At 45.6% G+C, this 24,772-nt stretch overlaps 1 protein-coding gene across 1 annotated transcript in view; it reads right to left on the bottom strand.

Annotated features, from left to right (window-relative positions):
• Nucleotides 1–21,697: 21,697 nt before the first annotated feature.
• LOC110312178 (protein THEMIS3) overlaps nt 21,698–24,772 on the bottom strand; it is a 41,330-nt gene continuing 38,255 nt past the window's right edge. Inside the window, exon 4 of the mRNA XM_021185730.2 lies at nt 21,698–22,710. Within this exon, the coding sequence (XP_021041389.1) occupies nt 21,698–22,710 (1,013 nt within the window). The remainder of the gene's footprint in view (nt 22,711–24,772) is intronic.

Genomic DNA, 24,772 nt, shown 5'->3' with positions numbered 1-24,772 from the left:
AAGTGTGGATGGACAGGACGGCTCTCAGGCGTGGAGAGCAGCTTTGCACCCATGCAGATGGTGTTCTTGTCACCATTTCCCACAGATGCTTCTGGACGTCTTCACGAATGGTCACGCTGGCAAGAGAAAAACTCAAATGTTTCTTGACTTTCTGGAGCGCAAGCTATTCAAACTTAAAGATTAAGCCCACAGTAATGGGTTTTAACACAGCCCGTGTTAGCTGGTGTGTTAATGGTTTGAAATGGCTGCTTTCCAGGTAACAAAGAGCCTTTCAGACAGGCGGCTGTAAGGCAGGTGAGGCTGCGGGAGACACGGTTTGTGCAGTGTGTCCTGACTCCACCCCACCCCCCATTACCCAGACAATACACATGTTTGCTTTAATTTCAATTTCATCTGCAAAGCATATAGTTTCTGCTCCCTACTGTGACTCATCCTTTTATTCAGGAAAAAAAAAAGTGTTTGCTGCCCATGGGACTGTGGTTTCTACTCTCTGTCTCTCTGTCTCTGTGTGTGTTTCACTGTCTCTCTTTGTGTGTCTCTCTCTGTCTCTCTCTCTGCCTCTGTCTCGCTCTGTCTCTTGTCCCTGTTTCTCAGTCTGTTTCACTGTCTGTGTCTCTATGTATGTTATGTCTCTTGCCCCTGTTTCTCTGTCTGTTTCACTGTCTCTGTCTGTCTGCCTGTCTGTCTGTCTTTGACACACACTTTAAAACAACCTCCTTCCTCTCTCCATTTTATTCTCTACATAAACTGTAACCCCTTTGGCTTTACAGTAACCTGGTAGACATCTTGGCATTTATACATCTGGAGGTTGAACCTCCATTTTTTATTCCCACCAAGGGGTAGAGGTCATGGAGGAGGGTCCTTCATCTTGTCGGCAGTCTTCCCTTCTTAGCTATGGTTGTGATGTTCTGAATCCCACAGTTCCACTCACACTCAGCCAAGGTGACAACTACCCAGAGGGAGTCACTCATCCTTCTGAGGAAGTGGAGACCTTAGTCTGAATCTTCCCATGAGTTCTGATTTCTTAGCTCGGACTACAGTTAGGAAGCTTAATGAGATAAAATGTATTTCTCAACGAATAATACATGCCTCTGTTTCCAGAGCCATAAAACCTTCTTAAGTCTGTATCAGGCCGATCCACCCTGGTCTCAACAATCCATGTCCAGGCTCAATGGCTCATGGAATTTAACAGGGCACTGTCCTTCTACTAGGCATGATAACTCCATGTCTCTGCCACACCTGTGAACATGACCTGGGTCCCTCACTACAGGATCGACCTGTCTTATTCTTATTTTCATGAGTGCTCCCAGCGAAGGTTTGCTGGGCATTTCTGATGACCCTGTGCTCTGTGATCAAGGAGGTCATGAAGGGACTTGGCCTTTAAAGAACTGAACATCCAGTGGAAAGGACCTGTTCTTTCTGCTTCTGTCTAGCAAGTTGGACTGTGCAGTGCCTTAGCAGCTTCAGATACTCTTGGTCCTGCCTTGGTCTCGGACTCCAGCTCCTATCACCTGTGGGGACGGCAACCTGGTGAGGTCTTGCTTCTTAACAGTTTCAGGTTAAGAATCTCTGGGTTGTGGCTCCCTGGCATTCATGTAAAGCCAGGCCAGCTAGCAAACATCTGTAACCCCAGTGTTTAGTGGGGAGAAGGGAACAACAGGCAGATTTAAAGGTCTCCCTGGCCAGCCAGGTTAGCCAAAATGGCAAATTGTAGGAACAGTGAGAGATACTGTCTCAAACAAACATGGAGAGCAATAGAGAAAGACTTCCATCCTCATGTGCAGGGATGCACGAGTACACACACATGCACACATTCACATACAGTCACATGTACAAATATATACACACAAAGACACAGACATACACACATGTACACACACAGATGCACACACACAGACACAGGCACATACATATGCACACACAGAGTTACAGATGCACACATGTATACACACACACACACACACACACCTCCAGGGCTTCTCAGATATTGTGTCCTGCCTCTCAAGGACACCTGATTAGCACCTAGGCACTTACAACCTGGAGATGTAGGAATTGGATGATCCCTGTTGTAGTAATCTTTGCAGTGGATCTTGACAGCTGCTTTTCATTGCAGAAGCAGAACTTCATAAAGGGAGACATGGCAGTGATGAGCACTGTGGTCAAAGACAAACGCTGGATCAAGTGTGAGCTCCATCACAGTTATTCATCCCTCACTGGGCTTTTGTACTGCCCAGACAGTCTGCAGCTGATTCAAGTGGGTTACCCAACTGTAACAAGTGATAGAGAAGTACGTGTTGGGTATCTTTCTCAGTAGGTCTCCTCTTTACTTTTTGAGACAGTGTGCTGGTTTGTATATGCTCAGCCTAGGGAGTGGCACTATTAGAGGGTGTGACCCTGTTGGAGTAGGGTCTAGGCATTGCCCAAACTGGAAATCTCATCCTGAGATTGGCAGGAGTAGGATCAGAGATAGACAGAGGCAGCTGCACTATGAGCCAGTTTGCTGGAAAAAATACAAAGGCAGGCAGATTCCTAAATTCCACCCCTGGGCTCAGGTGTGGGAGGAATAGTCATCTCAGGAAGGATCCCACCTAGCTAGCTTATTGTTTGTGCTTACAATGGCAGGCAGATCTCAGGATTAATTTGCAATGTTTAAAAAAAAAGTGCTTGCTGTCTCTTTAAGAATCAAGGGGCAGCGTCGTGGAATGCTGATTCCTGGGATAATCAAAGGGGAACCTGGAGTAAATGACTGAATTGATATGTAAATAAGAGAAATAGAAGACTGGGCTTTGGTCTTCAAGATCTGAGCTATCTGGATGAGCTGTCTGGAGATCTCCATAGAAAGCTGTCTCAAGTAGAACACAAGGCTGTCAGCTTGTACCCCACAATTTGATTTCAAGTCCTTCTTTGTGCTGCTCCCAAACACCCCTTCCTTAGAACCCGTCTCCAAGCTGAGGCTGATCATTGGCACGCCTGTGCTTGTTATAGTACTGATCTCTACAGGCAAGACCTGGAATCCACCTGCTAATGAATAGATAACCAGTCAAACAAATAAAATCCCAAGTGTGTTATATATTTTTAAATAATAGTAAAAAATAAAAAGTTATGCAGCTAAAATTGAGAAATATAACACACAATTCAAACTCAGTGCCATTCATTAGATGATCTAGTACATTAAAGACAGCCTCAGTGGCACCAGGATTTTTGGTGGTGCAGTAAGGAAAGAAAATGTAGTGTTTTCCCTTGGATTCATTGGACTGCGAATGAACCCAGGTTTGAATTCTTTACGTCTCTCCCCCTGTCTTCTGTTCCTTTATAATCTGTGCTTACTGGCTTGTCTGTAGTCTCTTGGTTATGTGTCTGATCTGTCCATACTGCCTGTGTCTGCTCCTAATACAGGGCTTTGCTCTGTATTTATTGAACAGCATGGGGGAAGGAATGAGGATACTGTGCAGAAATCTTTAAGAGTGTTTTACAAGAAAAAAGAGAGTTATACTCACTAACTGACCTCAAGTGGCCTTGATGTATTTAGTACCACAAACACACCATTACCAAGCAACATCCATACGTTGTTTCCAACATTTATGGCAGATATTTGTTGTGTCAGGTTGCTTACTGTTTTCAGCAAATGAGTACTGTCACACACACACACACACACACACACACACACACACACACACACACACACACGTTCATTACTCTCTGGCTCACTGGCAAGGAAGAACACATAATTTGAGATTGAAGGTATACATTAGCCGAGGCTGTAAAAGCTGAGTATGTGGGAAGTCCAAGGCAAGTGGTTGGTTGTGACCTTGTTCTTTTAAGGCAGGTTAAACAAACAGGCTGAGGACACAGAAGGATTTCGGGCTAAGTCTTTTTTTTTGGTTTTTCGAGATAGGGTTTCTCTGTGTAGCCCTGGCTGTCCTGGAACTCACTTTGTAGACCAGGCTGGCCTCGAACTCAGAAATCTGCCTGCCTCTGCCTCCCGAGTGCTGGGACTAAAGGCGTGCGCCACCGCGCCCGGCTCGGGCTAAGTCTTAAGTGACCTCAAGCTATATTAACTCAGCTGTCAGGGTTAGCGAAAGCTTTGGTGTCTTTAGATATAGGGGGATATTTTCATAAAATTGTATCACTACGATTTAGAAGGAACAAGCCATTGACATGGAAAGTCTTCGGTGCAGTGCATTGTTCTGGGACTCTGTGGTCTGGGACATTGTAGACCTCCAGTCACTTTTAAAAGACAAGAACAAAAGCTGAGCCAATGGTCCCAAGAGGCGGCTGGGAAAGTCCTTCAATGTACTAACTTTGATTTCTTTTCTAGTTCTGCTTCTATTTTGTTTGTTTGTTTGTTTGTTTTTTGAGACAGGGTTTCTCTGTATAGTCCTGGCTGTCCTGGAACTCACTCTGTAGACCAGGCTGGCCTCGAACTCAGAAATCTGCCTGCCTCTGCCTCCCAAGTGCTGGGATTAAAGGCATGCGCCACCACTGCCGGACTCTAGTTCTGGTTCTTGGTAAGTGTCTTGTTAACAGAAATGTGTCAGTCCAGGATATGGCTTTAAAAAGCCAAGAACATTAAGGGCTGCTGCATGGTTTGACTATGTGCAGCCATGGTTGGCTATGAAGACTTTCTATTGGGTTTGAGGACCTGTGTGTCCTCTGAAGGTGGGGAGGAGCTGGGGGAGGGGAGAACATGATAAAATGTATAAAAGGCAACAGCAGCCACAGCATAGGTTCCCCACTAGTCACCAGGAGCAAAACCCAACAATATGCTCAGATTAAGACTGTCTGGCCAGGTGTGGCAGCTCATGCCATCAATTCCAGCTCTCGGAAGAATCTCTGACTTCTAGATCAGACTGCTGTATGGCATGAGTTCCAGGACAGCCAAAACTATACAGAAAACCTCTCTGTCACCGGCTCTGTGCTGTATGCCTTTAATCCCAGCATGAGGGAGGCAGAGGTGGGTAGATCTCTGAGTTCAAGGCTAGCCCTCCCACCAACAGGTTTAATTCACTTCATTTTTGTTGCCTTTAAAAGTCACCATTTCTAAAAGTCACACAGGCTGAACTCCTTATTGTCAGTCTCCCACCAGTTTGGCTGCAGATAGCATCTCTACAGGTTACGATGTGACAGTCCCCTGACAATGGTTGCCTGGACTACTGTTCTTCAACTTAAAGGCCAGTGTCTATTGAAAGCACTGACTCTTCTAACCTTGGAGGTATCTGATGGATGACCTTGGAGGTATCTGATGGATGACCTTGGAGGTATCTGATGGATGACCTTGGAGGTATCTGATGGATGACCTTGGAGGTATCTGATGGATGACCTTTTGATGTCAGGGGCCCAACCCCCTGCTCCCACACCATGCTAATGTTACTGCATTCTTACTATATTTATTTCATTTTGAATTGTGTGTATGTATGTGATTGCACTTGCCTTCAGAGGCCAGACATGTCCAGTCCCTCCCAACATCCAGAGCTGGAGTTAAGGGCGGGCAGATGAGAGCTTCCCACTGTGGGCAGGTGCTGGGAACTGAATCCAGACCCTCGAAGAGCAGCTTTGAGTCTTAACCAGTGAGCGATCTCTCCAGCCTCAATGCTGCCATTTTCCAAGAGACACAGGCTGCCTGCTGGTCACTTCCATCTACCCTTCCCCAGGTCCCATACCCACAGACATCCTCAAACTTGATCCTTAACATTTTGAGGCTTGGGTCCCCTCACTTCCATGTTCCTTGCTTTATGAATAAATCCTCCTCCACACACAACTGATCATTTCAGTGATTAGCACCCTGGGCAGAGTGTTCCGTGGCAATATGTAATCTAGAGAATCTTAGGAATATAGCAGGGTGTGAGCAGCCTCGGCCGATCCTACCTCCCTTTACAGGGAGTTTGGTTTCCCCAGGGATGGAGCCAGTGCCCGGAGATACTGCTGGATATGTTAGTATGTTATAAATTATAAACAAAAGTCCCTCTCTTCCAAGTTCTGTAAGCAAAGCTTTTGGCGATCCAAAATAGGTTTTGGAACTATAACAAGAGAAACTTCTCAGGTCTAACTTCTGAAATACAGGAAAAAAAAAAAAAAAAAAAGAATCTGCATGGGGCAGTTTGAAAACCAAAAGCCTAGAATAGTGCACAGCAGCACAAACTGAAACCCTGACATCAAAGCTTGCAGAGGTCAAGCTAATTTAGCAGAGGGCAATGGACTCCAGACCCAGGAGAATCCAGGCCACAGCAACTGATGTGCTGGCAAAGCAAAACCAGTGACTACCAAGCAGTCACACCTCTGTCTGAACCTTAATTAAGGCACCAACTGCCCCTTCTCCACTTTCTCTTGGTGCGGCTTTCCCAACATCCCCTGGGGCAGATTTGCGCACTGGCTGAGAAAATGTGACCTAGAGGTATATTTAATTAAAAACAAAAACAAAACAAAACTGCACATGCGTAGCCTCTCATAACTTAATGAGGTTTCTTAAGTAGAAGAGTAATGCTGGTTACGCCTTTAAGAAAGATCATATTGGGGGCTGGAGAGATGTCTCAGCGGTTAAGAGCACTGACTGCTCTTCCGAAGGTTCTGTGTTCAAATCCCAACAACCACATGGTGGCTCACAACCATCTGTAATGAGATCTGACTCCCTCTCCTGGTGTGTCTGAAGACAGCTACAGTATACTTACATATAAAATAAATAATAAATCAATCTTAAAAAAAAAAGAAAAAGAAAGATCATATTGGCTGATTTTAATGGGTTTGATGCATTCGATGATTTTTCTATCCAGGTTTTGAGGCAGTCTAAGGCTTTAGCGGATAGGAACACCTTTCTCCAGGCATTTGAATGGGAACTGGATTGAGACCTCACAAGGTCTGGGCTTGGACTGTAGCTCACACAAGCAAGAAGATTCGGGTCTCATCCTTAGCACTGCAAAAGAGAAGAAAAAGAAAAGGCACCACAGGAAACAACCATGTACAGCCCACTTACAGAACCTGTATCTGGCCCAGGAGCAAGGACAAAGGAAATCCAACCAAGACGGTTGCTAAGGGGTCTCCTGCACCTGTATCTGCATCGCAGGGCTTCAGTGAACACACACCAACCAAATATGTTAGAATAAGAGAGATGGGAGGGGATGAACTTTCTCCAGGGACACCAACATCTAGCACATCTGTAGACAAATGAGCCAACAGAGCCTTTGAAAAGGAGAGGGGAGGGTCTGAATGGCTCAGTGGTTAAGAGCACATAGTGCTCTTCCTGAGGACCTGAGTTCGAGTCCCAGTACCCATATCAGGTGGCTTACAACTGCTCAAAACCACAGCTCCAGGGGGATCTGACATCTCTGTGGGCACCTGCATTTATGGGCACATACCCTCTCCTCCACATACACATAATTAACTTTAAAAAGAAAAAGAGAATGCAAGTTTCCCTCAGTGGGACTCTGTGGGGGTGGGCTCTGGGGGTGGGACTCTGTGTGGTTCTGCGTGTCTCTGCGGGGTTCTGTGGGGTTCTGTGGGGGCTCTGTGTGCTCTGTGGGGTTCTGTGGGGTGAGACTCTGCAGGGCTCTGTAGGTCTCTGTGGGGGTGGGACTCTGTGGGGCTTTGTGGGGGCTCTGTGGGGCTTGTGGGGCTCTGTGGGGTGGGACTCTGTGGGCTCTCTGGGGCTTTGTGGGGGCTCTGTGGAGGCTCCAGGCTCTTCAGGAATTGCATCAGCAGTTGAGACTCTACACACGGATGATTTCCACTCTTCATTTTGTTTCTTATGCATATTTTATCCTGAATTGTAATGAATACCCTTATTTGTAATAAATAATATTATAAATGTGCAGAATACAGTTTTTATATATTCAATTAATGAAACGGATACTAAAAAAGATAACATACAAAAAGAGAGGGTGAGAGAAAAAAAGAAAAGAAAGAGAGAGATAAATATATATAGAGAGACAGACAGGGGTCAGAGAGAAAGACAGGCACAGAGGGAGGGAGAGTTAGTTTTAATTTAGAATTTTTTTATTCTTCAGCTGTAGGTGATCTCTTGCCAATTTCTTTGTTTCCTTCCTTCTTTGTCTCTTTGTTTCTTTCTTCTTTTTTTCTTCCCCAAGAATGGTTTTTTTTCTGTGTAGGCTTGGCTATCCTGGAACTCGTTCTATAGACTAGGCTGGCCTTGAACTCAGAGATCTGTCTGCCTCTGCCTCTAGAGTGTTGGGATTAAATACCTGTGCTGCCATGCCTGGCTTTTGTCGGTTTTTTTGAGGGGTGAAGATTCTGTGCTTGGATATCACCTTTGATTCTCACTCTCTTTATGAATCATCTCCATTTTCCTCCCTCCCTCCCTCCCTCCCTCCCTCCCTCCCTCCCTCCCTCCCTCCCTCCCTCCCTCCCTCCCTTCCTTCCTGAAATGTATTCAGATGGCACCAGACAATGTTCCTTCGTACAGGTGTCACATCTGGGTCTGGAAGCTCTGGTCCTTCTCTCCTCATGATGGCTGCATCCAGATGTAGGGCACGCTAACAAGGATGAGCCCTATCCTCTCTCCCTCTCATAGTCTGCATCCTTCGCAGCACCCTTTGAGGAAGGGATTTTCCAGATGTTTTTACTGTTCACATTAACTCGACTTTCCTTAAGCGCCTCAAGCATTCCATGGCCACCTCTGGCTGTGAGGAATACAACTTTAAAGGTAGTTTCAGCAATGTTATTTGTGACTTTTTTTTTTTTTAATTTTGTTTTGTTTTAAACTGGAAATCATTATTTTGAGCTTTTTCCTCAGTATCTTAGTTAGGGTTTTACTGCTGTGAACAGACACCCTGACCAAGGCAAGTCTTATAAAGGACAACATATATCTGGGGCTGCCTTACGGGTTCAGAGGTTCAGTCCATTATCATCAAGGTGGGAGCAGGGCAGCATCCAGGCAGGCATGGTGCAGGCAGAGCTGAGAGTTCTACATCTTCATCTGAAGGCTGCTAGTGGACTTCCAGGCAGCTAGGGGGAGGGTCTTAAGCCCACACCCATAGTGACACACCTACTCCAACAAGGCCACACCCTCTAATAGTGCTGCTCCCTGGGCTGAGCATATACAAACCATCAGGCTTCCTGTATTAGGCTTCCCAAAGGGATCACAGCATATTATAGAATGAGCCAATAGCCTTAGTGGTTTTATTCTTTTCTCTATTCTTTCCGTTCATGCTGCTTTAGATATTTAATTGAATTTATTCCCGTGTTAGGCGTCTGTGTGTTAGATTATAACTCTTTAACTGCTTGTAAGATTACCTTCTCCTTATCTATTAGGAGTCTACACACGGGTGACTTTGCTAAATACAAATACCGAATACAACGTGCAGAGCATCCTGTTCTTTGGCTGGGACAGAGAGAAACTGGACGATAATTAGTATATTCTGAACCTATCAGCTACACAAATTCAAGTGCACATGCCTGACGCTGTTGGTGAAAACCTGAAAAGAAGATACAAACATCCCGGATATCTTTCTAGAGCTTTTCAATTTCCTTAGCATTAAACTGTGATCCCAGAGTGTCAGAATTGTCGCAGGACATGGCAAATGATTAGTAGAAAATTGCCTTGCTTTGAAAGCTTGTTCCCCACCCCATAATAAAGTATAAACAGTTTTCCGGCTTTGGGGAGAGTGGCTAGCAGGAGCAGTGAGCCCTCTCAAAATGATCAGAATGCCTGCAAAGACCTCGGGCATGGGATGCAGGAGCCAGGGGGCTTCTGGGACACCACAGTAGAGCTGTAAACAGACAATGTGTGCAGGCAAAGGATGTGACTAGAGACTAACAGAACTGTCATCTCCTACCACCGAGCAGCACATCCTTGTCCATTTGTCCCCTCAGCAGTCCTGTGCTGTGGAGGTGGGGGTGGGGTGGGGTGGGGACTAAGAGGTAGCTTCCTACCTTACTCAGAAGTCACAATGTGTTAGTTTTTCATTGCTGTGGCAAAACTTGTCACGAAACTCTTTAAGGCAGAAAAGATGTCCTTTGACTCGTGATTCCACAACTATCATGGTGGGATGACTCAGATCATGGTGGCAGGAGTGTGTTTGTGGAGGCTCTTCACACCACAGAGGACCAGGAGCAAGGAGCAAGACAGGGAATGAAGGAGTGCTCCTTTCAGAGGCCAGCCCCCCAGTGACCTGCCCCTTGGTGGAGAGCTGCAGGCAATCAGTGCTAAGACAAGGGAGAATGTGTTTTTTCCATGGATAGAGTCCTGATAGATCTCAATCCCAAGTGGTCAGTCCTAAACATATGGATGGACACATGGTAACAGGCTGTTGTATACATGTATGCATGCATATATGTAGCATGTGCATATACACATATGCACACACATATATAACAATAGCATATACATGTATGCATGCATATATGTAAAATATGCATATACACATATGCACACACATATGTAACAATAGCATATACATGTATGCATGCATACATGTAACATAGACACACACACGTATGCATACATATATGTAACATGCATATACATGTATGCATGCATAAATGTATGTAACAATAACTGGAATAGAAGAAGAAGAAGAAGAAGAAGAAGAAGAAGAAGAAGAAGAAGAAGAAGAAGAAGAAGAAGTCATGAATTTGAGAGGGAAGGGGAGTAGGAGGAATTGGAAGGGGCTGGGGGGGTTGCATTGATGTAAATGCAGCAGTATGCATGCATAGAATCTTCCCCCCCCAATAAAACATTTAAATGACAAAAAGGGCTAACAGGACAGCATTTCGTGTGCAAAATGCAATAATGGACAGTTTTTGGGTTGCACCACAGTGTACCTGAATCTTAGTGATCGGGAGACAGAAGTGGATGGGATTCTCTGCGTTGGCTCACGAGTCTTCAGAGATCAGACCAACGAACTCTCGAAGCCTAGAGGTTAATCTTCTCCTCTCCCTTTGCTTGAGAGACAAATGTTCCCTGAGTGCTCTGAGGCCAGTCTGTAATGACTATTTACTTCCACCACTGGGAGTTCACTGCACTGGGTCCCTACAGGTAATGAGAGAGCCACAGAGTTTGGTGACCTGGGCAGAACACATTCCAATCAGAGGCTGAGTTACTTGGTAGGGTCAAATTTAGCTGAGCCTCCTGTGGGCTTACTGTACTTCTGGAGTCACAAGAACTAAATGCATGCCTCTCGAGGTGCCACTGGCCTGTCTTTTTCCATTCCTCCTGGCTCTGTCTGGCAGAGCTGGGCTCTTCCACGTGGACTGCATGTTCATGTAATTAACAAAATCATAATTAAAGAAGAGGTCACGGCACTCTTCTTATGTCTACTCTTAATCTGGAGAACTTTGACTTTCTTTGTGCAATAGACTCTCTTTCCTGTGAGTAAAGCTTACTTCCTGTTCATTTCACACTTGTCACCTGCCACTCCACACCTGTCACCTGCCACTCCATACTAGTCACCTGCCACTCCACACCTGTCACTCCCTACCGTCACCTGCCACTCCACATCTGTCACCTGCCACTCCCTACCTGTCACCTGCCACTCTCTACCTGTCACCTGCCACTCCCTACCTATCACTCTACACCTGTCACCTGCAACTCCACACTTGCCAACCTGCCACTTCCTACCTGTCACCTGACATTCCACTTGTCCGTCCTGAGAAGTGGTTGGTTTATCATTTCTCCTGGTTGGCATCTCAGTTCGCCTCTTTTATAACATGATTTTATTGTTCTTTTTATTAGTCTATAGTAGAAGAGACTGACACCCCTTGGTATTGCAATTCTGCATTTAAAGCTGTAAAATATTGGCTGTTTCCATCTCTTTATGCAGGAGACACACTTTTCACTGTTAAGTGTGAATAGACTGTCTTAATTAACTTTGGCTTCCAGCTTACCTATCCAATTAACCCATCCAAAACATTCCAGATTCCTTAAAAATTTTTTTTTGTATTTATATTTAGTGCCATGGAGTAGGTGTGTGAATGCTTCAGACAGCATGAAGGTCAGAGGACAGCTTGCTGGAATCCCTTTTCTCCTTCTGTCAGATGGGACCCTAGGTTGTCAGATGGAACCCTAGGTTGTCAGGCTTGGACCCTGGTAAAAGCTCTCAGCTGTGGGTGAGGGGCTTCTCTATAGGAACCTTTGTCTCATAGTGGAGACAGTTATTGTCACACAGAGGAGACAGCCATTGCAGAGAATTGCTGGCATGAAGAAAAAGGACAATAAATCTGACAATGTCAACAATTTTCTAGATCTAGAGCAGTGTCTCTTACCCAGTGGCTCCTGCCATGGACACAGTGTGTGCTTTATCTTCTGGAATGTGGAACACAGTAGGGAGGAATCTGAGGTAGATTCTGCACGGGACCTTTCTCTAGGGTCCAGGGTCCCCAGGAGAGTCTCTGGGGGCTGCTGAAAACAAGGGAAAGATGTGCATATGGAGACTTGCATCCAGCCAGAGCCTGTACTCTCTCGTGTCTCAGCCTGTTCTCTTTTGCACCTGTTGCCCAGGACCTCAGTCTGTCCTGGGAATAGGAGCAGGGCTGGTTTCCTTCTATCATGTGACTCCCAGACACATACCTCAGGTTGTGGCTTCCTCCTCTGTGACAACTCAATTACCACTTCTCTTCCAAGAACCATCTGAAATGCCTCTGTTCTGTGCATTTCCTTATTTTTTTTTTATCACCCTGTCTTACTTATTTTTGTCTAGAAATGGGATTACCTAACATTTCTACATTTGCTTTAACAAAATGGCATACACTAATCATTCACAGGGCTTTAACATTATCCCCAGTGTTCAGGACCAATAGAAAATGAGTAACAGCAGCAGCAGTAGCAGCAGCAGCAACAACAACAAAGACCTTAGAGACTGTTTGATGGGGCATAATCAGTGGAATATGTTCTAAGGACAAAATAAAAAAGTTGAAGAAATCTTAACCTAAGTTCTTTTTAAATGATATTGCCTAAAACATGTGCATAAACTGTAGTTTTGAGTGCGTGAGTGGCAAACCATCCTAGTTTGCTTCCTATTGCTGTGCCAAACAGCGTGACCAAGAACAGCGTGGGGAGGAAAGGATTTATTTGGGTCACACCACCCAATCACAGTTCATCACTGAGGGGAGTCAGGGCAGGAGCAGCAGAGGCAGAGACAGGAACTGCTGGGGGAAGCTGCTTGCCAACTTGCTCCCCAGACCTTACTAAGCTTGCTCTCTTACACAACCCAGAACTACCTGCCCAGGGTGGGTTGGGCCCACCCACATCAACCATCAATCAAGGAAATGCCCCACAGATGTGTCCATACCTTAATTCCAAAGAGGTTCTCTCTTCCCAGGTGTTTAACCTACACAGAGAGCCATCTCTACATTTGATGAGGGATTGGTTTTAGGAACACATGTACCTAAATCACTGGATGCTCATGTGCCTTACATAAAATGATGTGGCATTTGAACAAACCTGTATACGTTTTCCCATCTTCCACATCACCCCCTAGATTACCTATATCACAAGTGTAATATAAAGTCCATATAATTTTCATACTGTACAGCTTAAGGAATAATGATAGTACAGAAGAAATTAAACATTTTTCACTTTCAAATATCATTCTTTTATTCCATGTAATCCTTATCAAGATGATAGTTTTATTTAATTCTATTTGTTGAGTTCCATACTCTAAGTTCTATAGGAAACCTGGGTTTGGGAATAAGTAATATCCCCCGACTGTTCTCAGTCCATGGCTCCTTATTTCTGTTCCTAAGTCAAAATGCCTGGGAAGGAAGTCCATTGTATACTTATGTTTTGGGAAGCAGGGTTTTCACTGTGGAGGAAGTAGCATGGGGAAGCTGTGGCCAAGCCCTATATTGCTTGGTTTGATTCTCCGTTTAAAACGCTGACTACCTGTGAGCTTGGGTGTGTCAACACTCCTGGGGGACAAGTTTTCTCTGGATGGGATTGGGGTGCAGAGGACTGTGGCACAGGGAGCCTGGTATGGCTGTGTCTTGATAGTCTCTGCCAGAGCCTGACCAGTATAGATGCAGATGGTTGCAGCCAATCATCAGACTGAGCCTGGGGACTCCAAAGGAGGAAGAGCAATATCAACCAACCAGACCCCCCCCCCCCCAGAGCTCCCAGGGACTAAACCACCAACCAAAAAGTATACATGGAAGGACCCATGGCAACAGCCGCATATGTAGCAGAGGCTGACTTTATCTGGAATTAGTGGGAGGGGAGGTCCTTGGCCCTGTGGAGGCTTGATGTACCAGGGTAGGGGAATGCTAGGGCGGTGAGGCAGGAGTGGGTGGGTGGTGCGTGGGTGGGTAGGTGAGCTCCCTCATAGAAGAGGGAGAGGAGGAATGGGATGGGGGTTTGCAGAGGGGAAACTGGTAAGAGGGATAACATTGAAATGTAAATAAATAAAATAACCAATTAAGAGAGAGAGAGAGAACACTGATTACACCCTGTTCATGCTGTGAAGCAGCGAGAAAGGTTCACAAGTTCCCCAAAACGATATTCTGGCTGGAAATGTTTGATCTAAGTCTGATCTCAAGGAAAGAGTCAGATGGACTTAGGATGCAGCATGATCTGCAGGACCTCTTCAGTGACTTCATGAATCGTGGAGGGAGGAGATGGGAAGTGTCAGAGGAGGGAGGGGGAGCGAGAGAAGGCTCAAGTGTGAACCCTTAGCTCCATCCTCTGCCAAAGGCAGAGACAAACACATAGGATCCGACTGGTTTGCTGTTGCGGCCTGTCTGCAGTCCACAACACGAACGGTTCAACTGAGAATGGCAGTTTGAGCTGAAAAGAGAGGAATCTAGACGGGGTGGAAGAAAGAATGGGGCTAAGACGATTTCATGTTCAAAGCCCGCCTTTTTAATTCCAACATTCAGTTATAAAGGAAGGGGGAGGGAACCCAATTTCCCGCCAAGTAACTCGGGATCCAGTAGCAGGACGAACACGTGTGTGCCTCCAAGCAGCTAAGCCGACAGGGTCCAGCAGTGGGCGTGGCAGCACGAATGAGCAGGAAACTCCACCCTTGAGCAAGCAGGTTCAAGCAGGTGGGGGAAGGGAGACCACATCTCCTCCCATTAGTTAACAAAAACAAAAAGAAAGGGCTGGCCTGAGGCAGAAAAATTATCTATGCTAAATAGTTCTGCCTGAGTTCTTAGGGCTAAAGAAAAAACCTGTTTTCGTGGGATTCCCTATCTTTTCTAACGGTAAACTGTATCTGGCTAAGACTGTCTTTAAAGCACTAACGGAATAGCACTGAAAAGAGAGGAATCTAGACGGGGTGGAAGAAAGAATGGGGCTAAGACGATTTCATGTTCAAAGCCCGCCTTTTTAATTCCAACATTCAGTTATAAAAAAAGGGGGAGGAAACCCAATTTCCCGCCAAGTAACTCGAGATCCAGTAACAGGACGAACACGTGTGTGCCTCCAAGCAGCTAAGCCGACAGTGTCCAGCAGTGGGCGTGGCAGCACGAATGAGCAGGAAACTCCACCCTTAAGCAAGCAGGTTCAAGCAGGTGGGAAAAGGGAGACCACAGTTTGCCTTTGCCTGCTGCCCACAGTTCGGCAGGAAGCAGCTGTGTATGCCATGGCAGTGGAGACTGTGGCGCCCTGTGAGTTTTGAGTGAGTTCTTTGTAATATTATTTTGGTATACCGCTGGAAAGGTTTTGCTTTGTGGAATAAATGACCAAGGAACCCTGGAATAGAAGGGGAAGGTGGGGGAGCCTGTACTTGACAAATCATTTCACTTAAGAAATGCGAAGCTGGGTCAGAGAGATGGTTTGGCAGTTCAGAGCATTTGCTGCTCTGAGGACCCAAGTTTGGTTTCCAACACCCGTGTGAGATGGAACTCTAGCTCCAGGAGATCTGATGTCCTCTTCTGGCCTCTTTGGGTAACTGCACACACATGGGGTACAGTATATTTTGATCATGTTTTTCTCTCCCTAGACTCCTCTCAGATCCTCCCTGTGGTGCTTTGGGTGGGAACAGTCCCTGCAGGCTGCATTTGAGTGCTCTGTCTCAGCTAACAGAAGTGTTTGGGAAGGATTAGGGGGTGTGGCCTTATTAGAGGAGGAGTGTCCCTCGGGGGAGGGGATCCAAACACTTGCACTATTCCTTCTACTCATGCTTACAGATCAGATGTGAGCTCCCAGCTACTGATCCAGTGCTGTGCCTAGCTGTGCCTGCTGCCTACCACGATTGGTATAGCCACAAATAAATTCTTCCTTCCTTTCTTTCTTTCTTTCTTTCTTTCTTTCTTTCTTTCTTTCTTTCTTTCTTCTTTCTTTCTTTCTTTCTTTCTTTCTTTCTTTCTTTCTTCCTTCCTTCCTTCCTTCCTTTCTTTCTTTCTTTCGTTTTTCAAGACAGAGTTTCTCTGTATAGCCCTAGCTGTCCTGGAACTCACTTTGTAGACCAGGCTGGCCTCGAACTCAGAAATCTGCCTGCCTCTGCCTCCTGAGTGCTGGGATTAAAGGCATGTGCCACCATGCCCGGCTGTTTGTTTGTTTGTTTTCCCCTGAGACAGGGTCTCTGTAGCCCTGGCTGTTCTTGAACTCACTATGTAGACCAGGCTGACTTCTAACTCACAGAGCTTCTCCTGCCTTTCTCTCTCAAGTGCTGGGATTAAAGGCATGGACTGCTTCCATCTCTTCCTAGTGCCAATGGCCGGATCCCCAAACCCTGTCCTGAGGCCAGGCAACAGGGGCATCTTACTTTCTTACATGATGCAGACCAGTTAGAGCATCATCCTGAGAAAATTTTGGCAAAACTCTAACCTTTTGCATTACAATGGATGAAAAGATTCATTTTCTAATGCTTTAATTCCCACCATTAATACCGAAGCTAAGCATTGCTTAATGTATCTCCTGGCTATTTCTCTTATAGCACCTCTGGTTTTCTGTTTAACCTCTCTACTTATCCCATTTCATGACTCTAGTTACCCAGATGGCATTCTGGGTAACATCCTCACTGTTATCATTAGTTTGTCATAACTGTTAAAAATATTTCCCCAAATTTGGCATGCAGCTTTCATTTTATTTTAGATGTGTTTTGTTAATAGGAGATGTTTTTAGTGTGCTTTACTCTTATCACATAAAAAGGTATGGATTAAAATAAAGCAATCATTTCTGTGTTTTTTTGGAATGCTAGACAACTCAGAGACATATTTCCCAGTCTAAGTAATGGGGCATTATAAAGCGGGCCCATAGCTTCTTGGCACTGTCTTGCAGATCATAATTGAATCTGACTCCTCTGTGTTGTTTGGACAAGGCTCTTATCAATCAGAGGCGATGAGAGACAATTCTCTCTGCACAGCAGACTGGAAGAGTCTAGGAAAGAGCAGAATGTCTTTCAAATCTCCTGTCAGATCTATAGACCTGTGAGGTTCTGACAGATACAGAGTCAGCCAGGTGTGCAAAGTCTCCTGAGCTCAAGAGATTCAAAGGTCCAGGGTTAGAGTCTACTTTGAAAGCAGTGAGTTGGATGAGCCAGGATCTTATGCAGGGTATCTGGTAAATGACCCTTTCAAAAGGGTGAGAACTGCTGCTAGGTAAGGACCTGCAAGAAGAAAGCTTTGCTCTCTGCCTGCCTGCTGTCTCCTTTGGTTAGCAAATCCATTCCTTCACTGGCCTTAGCGCTACTTCTTCAGGATGCTGGCATATACCAGTTGGGACATCCAGCCCTGTGGACTGAGCAACTGCCGGATTCTTGGAGCTTCTGTACATAGGTGCTGTTGTTAGGTTAGCTGGACCCAAACCTGTAAGTAATTCTAATAAATCTCATAAATAAAAGAGCTACATGAACACGACGTGTGAGGGACAAGGAACGGGGGACGACATTTTCTTCTAGTTCCATTGCTAGAAGGGAGATTCCCCCCATTCTCGTCTATGTATTCCTTTACACTGAGAGGTCACAACATCTGTAGTTTCAGGCATACACCGGGGTATCCTATTACTGAGTTTCTCAGGTTGGCAAAATTCTATTTTCTTTTCGTGCTCTCTCCTTGAAGGTTTTACACATTAGAGATTCGAGGGAGGCAGCTCTGTGCACAGCCAGATTCCCCAGACCCTGGGTTTCCATAGCTTGTCTTCCTAACACCCTTTCTTCCACACACAAAGCTTGCTTCTGTGGGTCAGCTTCCAGCACAGTCTCTGAAGCGCATCCTGGTTTGTCTGTATGTGCAGTACAGAGCACTCACTACACAGGGCCTGGCGAGACTGTCCCCTCTCTAGAGAAGGTATTCACAACAGGACAATCTCATTATGGACAAGCTAGTTTCCATAATTGCTCCTCCCCATGTGTTCATGTGAAGCTACTTCCCCCAGGCACCGTGATGGATGCCTACTGAAAATGAGCATCACTGGAGACGTTCCCCTGCAGCAGGAGCTGTCTGGGCCTTACCTGGCTCACGTTGGCACCCACTTCTATCTAAATATGCAGCTGATTTCTTACTGTAAGAGACTGTGAATCTGCTGTAGCAATTTCAAGAGCTTGCCTGACTGAGGGAAAGACAAATTAAGATCCTCACATTTCCCACTCCTTGAGAAGTCATAGAGGGGTTCTCGCTCTCCGGTTGGCACAGCTCTGAAGCATGGTCCAAACCAGAGTTGGCAAGTTTTTCCCTTAAAGGGCCATATAGTAAATATTTTAGGTTTGGTGGACCGAGTCTCCATCACAACTGTTCATGTCTACATTATAGGTATAAGCAGTCATAGAGCGGACATAGACAAATAAATGGATGTGCTTTGCTACAAATAAAAATTTTATGTGTATCTATTAAAATGAGAATTTTAATAAATTTTGTGCCACGCTGTATTTTTTTTCCTTGGAATATCTTCTAACCATTTAAAATCATAACAACCAGTCTTACCCTACAGGTCTTGGCTCACCTGCTGTAGCTTGCTGATCCTAGACCAAGTGGCTTCCTAGAGTTGAGCCTTGCGGCCCACAGCAGGATCTGCCCATGAGATGGCTTGTACTGTTTCCCTCCATTCTCTGACGGACTCACCTACATCCCAGGACCACCTTCCAAGTAAGCCACTTGTCTCCAAAGCCCTTCCAGATTCTTGCTCTGTTCTCAGATCACTTGCCAGACTGGCAAACTGGGTTTTCTGTTTCCCCTTCTGCCAAAGAAATCACACATAGCACTAGACATAGCAACTGGCCCTGCCAACTGGATAATCACTCATTATTGTAGAACTGAAGGAGACAGTCTGTGAGAGCAGAGCACAAGGTCTGTAGTATATGTGGGCAGTCACTAGACAGGTGCTCAGTGACTGTGTCTCTACTGCTTCTCCGTGGTGCTCTGCTCTTACAAATTGTCTCCTTCAGTTCTGCAATGATGAGTGAAAGGGAGTCAGGATTATCCAGTTGACAGGGTGGACACAAAGCTTCAGGGGAGGCGCTGTCACCGTGGAGGGTGATTGTCATCTATCTAACTGCAGTGCTGCCTACTCTTTTGTTTTTAAATGATTTATTGATTTTTATTTACACACATTGGTGTTCTGCCTGCATGTATGTCTGTGTGAGGGTGTCAGATACCCCGGTATTGGAATCACAGACAGTTGAGAGCTGCCATGTGGGTGCTGGGGAATTGAACCCAGGTCCTTTGGAAGAACAGCCAGTGCTCTTAACCAGTGCTGCTGAGCCATCTCTCCAGCTGACAGCACTGTTCATTCTTATCCATTGGGCTATGATTCTGAAGCAGGCAGAGCAGAGACTAAGATGGACTTGAAACCCAGAGAAGTCACTTGGAGGGACAATGCAGTGTACAGTGAGAGTTGGAGAATGGGAAGAAGTTATGCTTAAGAAAGTAGAAAGCCTTCGAACGTAAACCTATGGTGTGACCATGGGTTCAAAGCTATGCCAGGGAAATCTAGAATTTGCCTGTTCTGGCTGGAGCTCTGAGTGATAGAGAAACAAGCTAGGGTCAAGGTCAGAGGCTACTGGACAGTGGATGGACAGCCTTAGAAATTGTTCTAGATGACTGGACTTTTTCCTAAGACAACAAGACACTTGGGCTCTGAATGCTTTCTTTCTTCATACGTTGGTCTTTGCTTAGGTATCTCTTTGCCTAGATATCTCTTCATATGTTGGTCTTGAGGTATCTCATTGTTTAGAATGGAGAGCCAACAGAAAATGGTGGGATTCAATGGAAGATTAACAATGAAAAGAGAAACAACTTGGTCCAGAAGGGGGTCTGAGATAGAGCTGGGCAAAGGTGAGAGGTGAGAGATTGATAGGAATTGTTGGGGGTTGGAGAGATGGCTCATCAGTTAAGAGCACTGACTGACTGCTCTTCCAGAGGTCCTGAGTTCAATTCCCAGCAACCACATGGTGGCTCACAACCATCTGTAACGGGATCTAATGACCTCTTTTGGTGTGTCTGAAGACAGCTACAGTGTACTCCTATACATTAAATAAATAAATAAATCTTTAAAAAAATAGGAATTGTAGAAATTGCTTAGACATGGTGACCGATTGATTAATTGGATGGGTAAGGAAAAGTTTTCTAGCTGTCTGCTTTGAGCAACTGGGAGGGGTGATGGTACCTTCTTTATAGAGGGGCAAGGAGGCAGACACAGTACTAATGTAGGTGCTAGAAATCAAAGTGTGCACTCTACTATTCACCTAAGAGATTTATTTGAGTGTGTACTGCGTGCCAGGCCCTCTTACAAAGGAAGTGGGAGGAGGTGGTTCCAAACCTGGGACCATATGAACAATCATGTTTGATGACAAACATACATCCCTGCTGAATAAATAGAATTTTACTTTCATTGAAAGAAGAGTGCTGTGGCCATGCATGGTATCAGAGCCCCACTTCCCATGCATAGCAAGGAAAAAAGTCGGTCTCCCAGGAAAGCTGGGATGGTCTTTATTTATTTATTTTTATTTATTTTATGCATATGAGTACACTGTAGATTCAGACACACACCAGAAGAGGGTGTCGGATCCCATTACAGACGGTTGTGAGCCACCATTGTGTTGCTGGGAACTGAACTCAGGACCTCTGGATGAGCAATCCCAGCCATCTCTCCAGCCCAGCTGCAATGGTTTTAATAGGAGTCCCACAAAGGCTCGTGTGTTAAAGGCTTGGTCTCCAGAACGCAGTGCTTTTGGGAGATCATGGAGATCATGCTTTTGGGAGCCACTAATAAATAGGTGGCGCCTTGAAGAAGGGAGTTATATTCCTGGGGGCTTATAGAAAGGGACATGGGAACCTTTCCACTTCCCACCCACCAGTCATGAGGGCCAGGTGGTCGTGAACTCAAATCTCTGAAACTCTGAGCCCAAAGGAACCTTCCCTTTCGCACCCCCCTAGCCCCCATAAGCTGATTATTGCAAGCATTATGTCACAGTAACAGAATGATAACACAACGTATAGCAAACATACAGGAGTGATGGAAATCATGTCTCAACACCTGCTATTTCCTCTGGGCTCCCACCTCTGGGGGCTCCTTTTCGGCTCTAGAGAACTCCAGATACTCAGTTCCTGAGTGTGCTAGTGATCCTGTATACAAAGCAAGGGATAATAGTCATATTTTCTTTTCTTTTTTTTTTTTTTTTTTTTCGAGACAGGGTTTCTCTGTGTAGCCCTGGCTGTCCTGTAACTCACTCTGTAGACCAGGCTGGCCTCGAACTCGGAAATCCACCTGCTTCTGCCTCCCGAGTGCTGGGATTAAAGGCGTGCGCCACCACCACCCGGCTTTTTTTTTTTTTTTTTTTTTTTTTTTGGTTCTTTTTTTTTTTTTTTTTTTTTTTTAGAACAAACTTCTGGGCTTTGGAGCAGGTGGCGGTGGACGGCGAATAACCAAGCAATTACTAAAGGCCAGAGACTCCTTAGTGACCTCCTGGATGCTCTGGAGAGGCCTGCATCTCTCTTTCCTGACATCTGCTATCCAGGAACGCTCTTCTACCACTAACACCTCACAGCTTATCTTCTCAATCGGGATTTCAAACGTGGCTTCTGGCCACTCCCTGTACATGTCTGCTGAGGAGATTATGTCCTCCAGTGTTGGCTCATCTTTGGCTATGAGGCATTGTTCAGTGATGACATTTTCAATTCTCAGTTCCTTAGTTCCATACAGAGGGTCTACAGACATGGAGGGATCTGGGCTGGCCACTCTGATGTGGCACGGCAGTCTTGTGACTTGGCATAGCTCCTGCAGGGTCCCTGGCCTAGCGCCGTCAAACAGCTCCAGGAACTCACCTACGGCAAACAAAGGCAGTTTGACGTGGGCTTTAGTGGCAATGTTCAGGCACTTGAGCACTTCCACCCTGTGCAGCCCACCGTGAATCTCGGCGGAAACCACACTCTTCTTCAGGGCCAGGAAGCACTCGTTGGCTCTGAAAGATGCAAATGATCCCAGGTAGGAGGTGTAGTCCCGGGAGGCCTGGAAGCAGAGCTGTCCATGCTTCATGGCAGCAGCAACATCAGAGACAGCATAAAAGTAACGACCTCTCCTAAGCACCAGACCCTGATAGGTGTATGGGACGAGAAAACACTTCCCTTTCTTTCCTTGGGAAATCTCAGTGGCAACGAATTTTTTCACCTCTTCAGCCTTGAGGATGGTTAAGAGCTGCCCACACTTCAGAGGCTTTCGGTACTCCTTGTTCTCCGACTGGACCGCATTCATTATTTTAACTCTCACTGGGAACTTGCTTTCTTCCATGCTGTATATTTGTCTCATCGTTGTCCTGGGCTTACGATCAAGGCTGGCAATCTCAATAACACTGATATCCAGATCGGAGGGGATGTTAACCCGGGTCTCACCTGGGAAAGTCAAAAGGGAGACAGTGTGAGGCTTTTGAGAAAGGTGGTGAGTCTGGAAGGAACTGCTGCTGCTAGCTTCATGTGGTGGTTCATGCGTCTACACTTTACAATCCTCTTTCATGGGCTGTAACGTGTCACCTGATAGATTTGCATGGGAAGTTAAGGTGAATCCAGTGGCAAGATGGCTCAAGGCCTCCATTGCTGTGTGATCTGTCAATGTGTCTGATCCTGGTTGTAAATGGAATAGTGAGGTTGCTTTCTTTATAGAGGACACAAGGGGTCCTTCTTGAAAGAATGGACACAACTGAGTGTGCTGTAGCTCTCATGCCCACTGTCCACACCCCAGGCAGCCAGGGAAGCTCTCGATATCTTTGCCTGGGGTTAAGACGTGGAGATCTAGCTCTTGGAAGAATCAAGTGCCCCCAGAATAGGACATTTAAGAAGAATTTAGCACAGGATTGACAAAAGAATCGACACTCTTCTTCAGAGCCAGGGAGCACTCATTAGCTGCGAAAGATGCAAAAGGAATCTCTGGGCAGAAGATGGGAGACAACCCCACAAAACAGTTACCCTCTCGTGTGCAATCAGCAGAACCCAGGCCAGCCTGGTGGAAGCAGAGGGCAGCAGTGTGGTTGGAATTCCTCTTCTGCCTTCATATTCCTAAATTCTCTTAGAACTTCCATTTCTTGGTTAGGTATTCAGTGAAGCAAGGAAAGTGGGTTGATATCATCTTCACAGGCCAGGCTCAGTCTCTGGGACTGGATGAAGAGGGAACAAAGTAGTGGTCCCTAGAGAGGGGTCGGGGGATGCGATTTGCTTGGGGCCATCTAGGAAGGTTTAGGCATATTTGTTTCTGCATGACTGTATTAAAAACGAATGAGTAGAAGCCTATCAAAATGTGGCTGTGGCCTTGAACTCAGCATCCTCCTGCCTCAGTCTCCCAAGGTTTGGGATCACAAACTTACAGAGATTTCTTTTGCTTAAATTAAAAAAAAATATTTACTTTATTTTTACTTAGATGTACAAATATTTTGGCTGCAGGTATAAGTTGGCCCCATGTGTGGAGACTAGAAGAGGACTAGAGTTACCGACCATTGTGCGCCACTTTGTGGGTGCTGAGAATGGAACGAACCCTGGTCCTCAGCAAGAGCAGCAAGTGGTAGCGTTATGGGGATCTCCATGTATTCTTTTAAATTTCAGAAATTCCAAATGGAAGGTGGCATTGAACAGGCAGTGAAGAGAGCCGACACTTACACAACCCAAGGAGCAAGCATCTGCCTCTCATTTCTCAGCCCCCCAGGTGTCCCTTAAAAATTAAAATGTGAAAATGACCAGAAAGTTTAATTATGTATGTCCTTCTTTTTTTTTTTTTTTTAAATCACCGCCAAGGTATCTTTACTGGTCTGCCAATTTGTTTTGAAGATGAAACACGTTTATTGTTATTCTAAAGTGAGTATAAATAAACGTGTTTTCAACTTCTCAGCTGATTTCTAATATAGCCACTTTGACTGATTTAAAATGACGTATTTACTTTTATTCATGTTTGTGTATATGTGTGCATATATGTGTATATATGTCATATGTGTGCATGGCCCCACAGAAGCCATCTCTCCAACCCCTCAGCCCCCTTTCAGTGCTAGGGATTAGACCCAGGGCTTCACCCAGTGCTCAGCATGTGCTCTACCACTAAGCCCCAGCCCCAGGCTGGCCTCATTATTTTTAGCAATAAGCACTATTCACTCATTTCAGTAGAAGCCAAATGCTATAAGCCTCAGAAGGCAGAGTAAGACAAGGGGAGAAGCTGCTCACCAAGAGAAGATTGGGAAGAGGACTGAATCTCAGAGGATCAGGTCAGAGAGCTGCCTCTACAGTCAGCCTCAGAACTGCACACAGGTGAGTGACCCTCCTTACCCTGGTCCCCTCGGGGGCTTCGATGCTAGACCAACCCCTTCTATCATACACACAGCTGTTGTCTGTCTCGTTGCTCAAAAGACCGAGAGGATTGAGAATAAAAAAAAAACAGACATGCGCTATGGAGACGGTGTGGAATGAGGGTTTGTGG

This window comes from Mus caroli, unplaced genomic scaffold, assembly GCF_978045245.1.
Source record: "Mus caroli unplaced genomic scaffold, Mus_caroli_1 scaffold_18, whole genome shotgun sequence".
In the NCBI taxonomy this organism is placed as follows: Eukaryota; Metazoa; Chordata; class Mammalia; order Rodentia; family Muridae; genus Mus; species Mus caroli.
The sequence above is the reverse complement of the archived record's forward strand: the minus strand, read 5'-3'. Positions and strand labels throughout refer to the sequence as shown.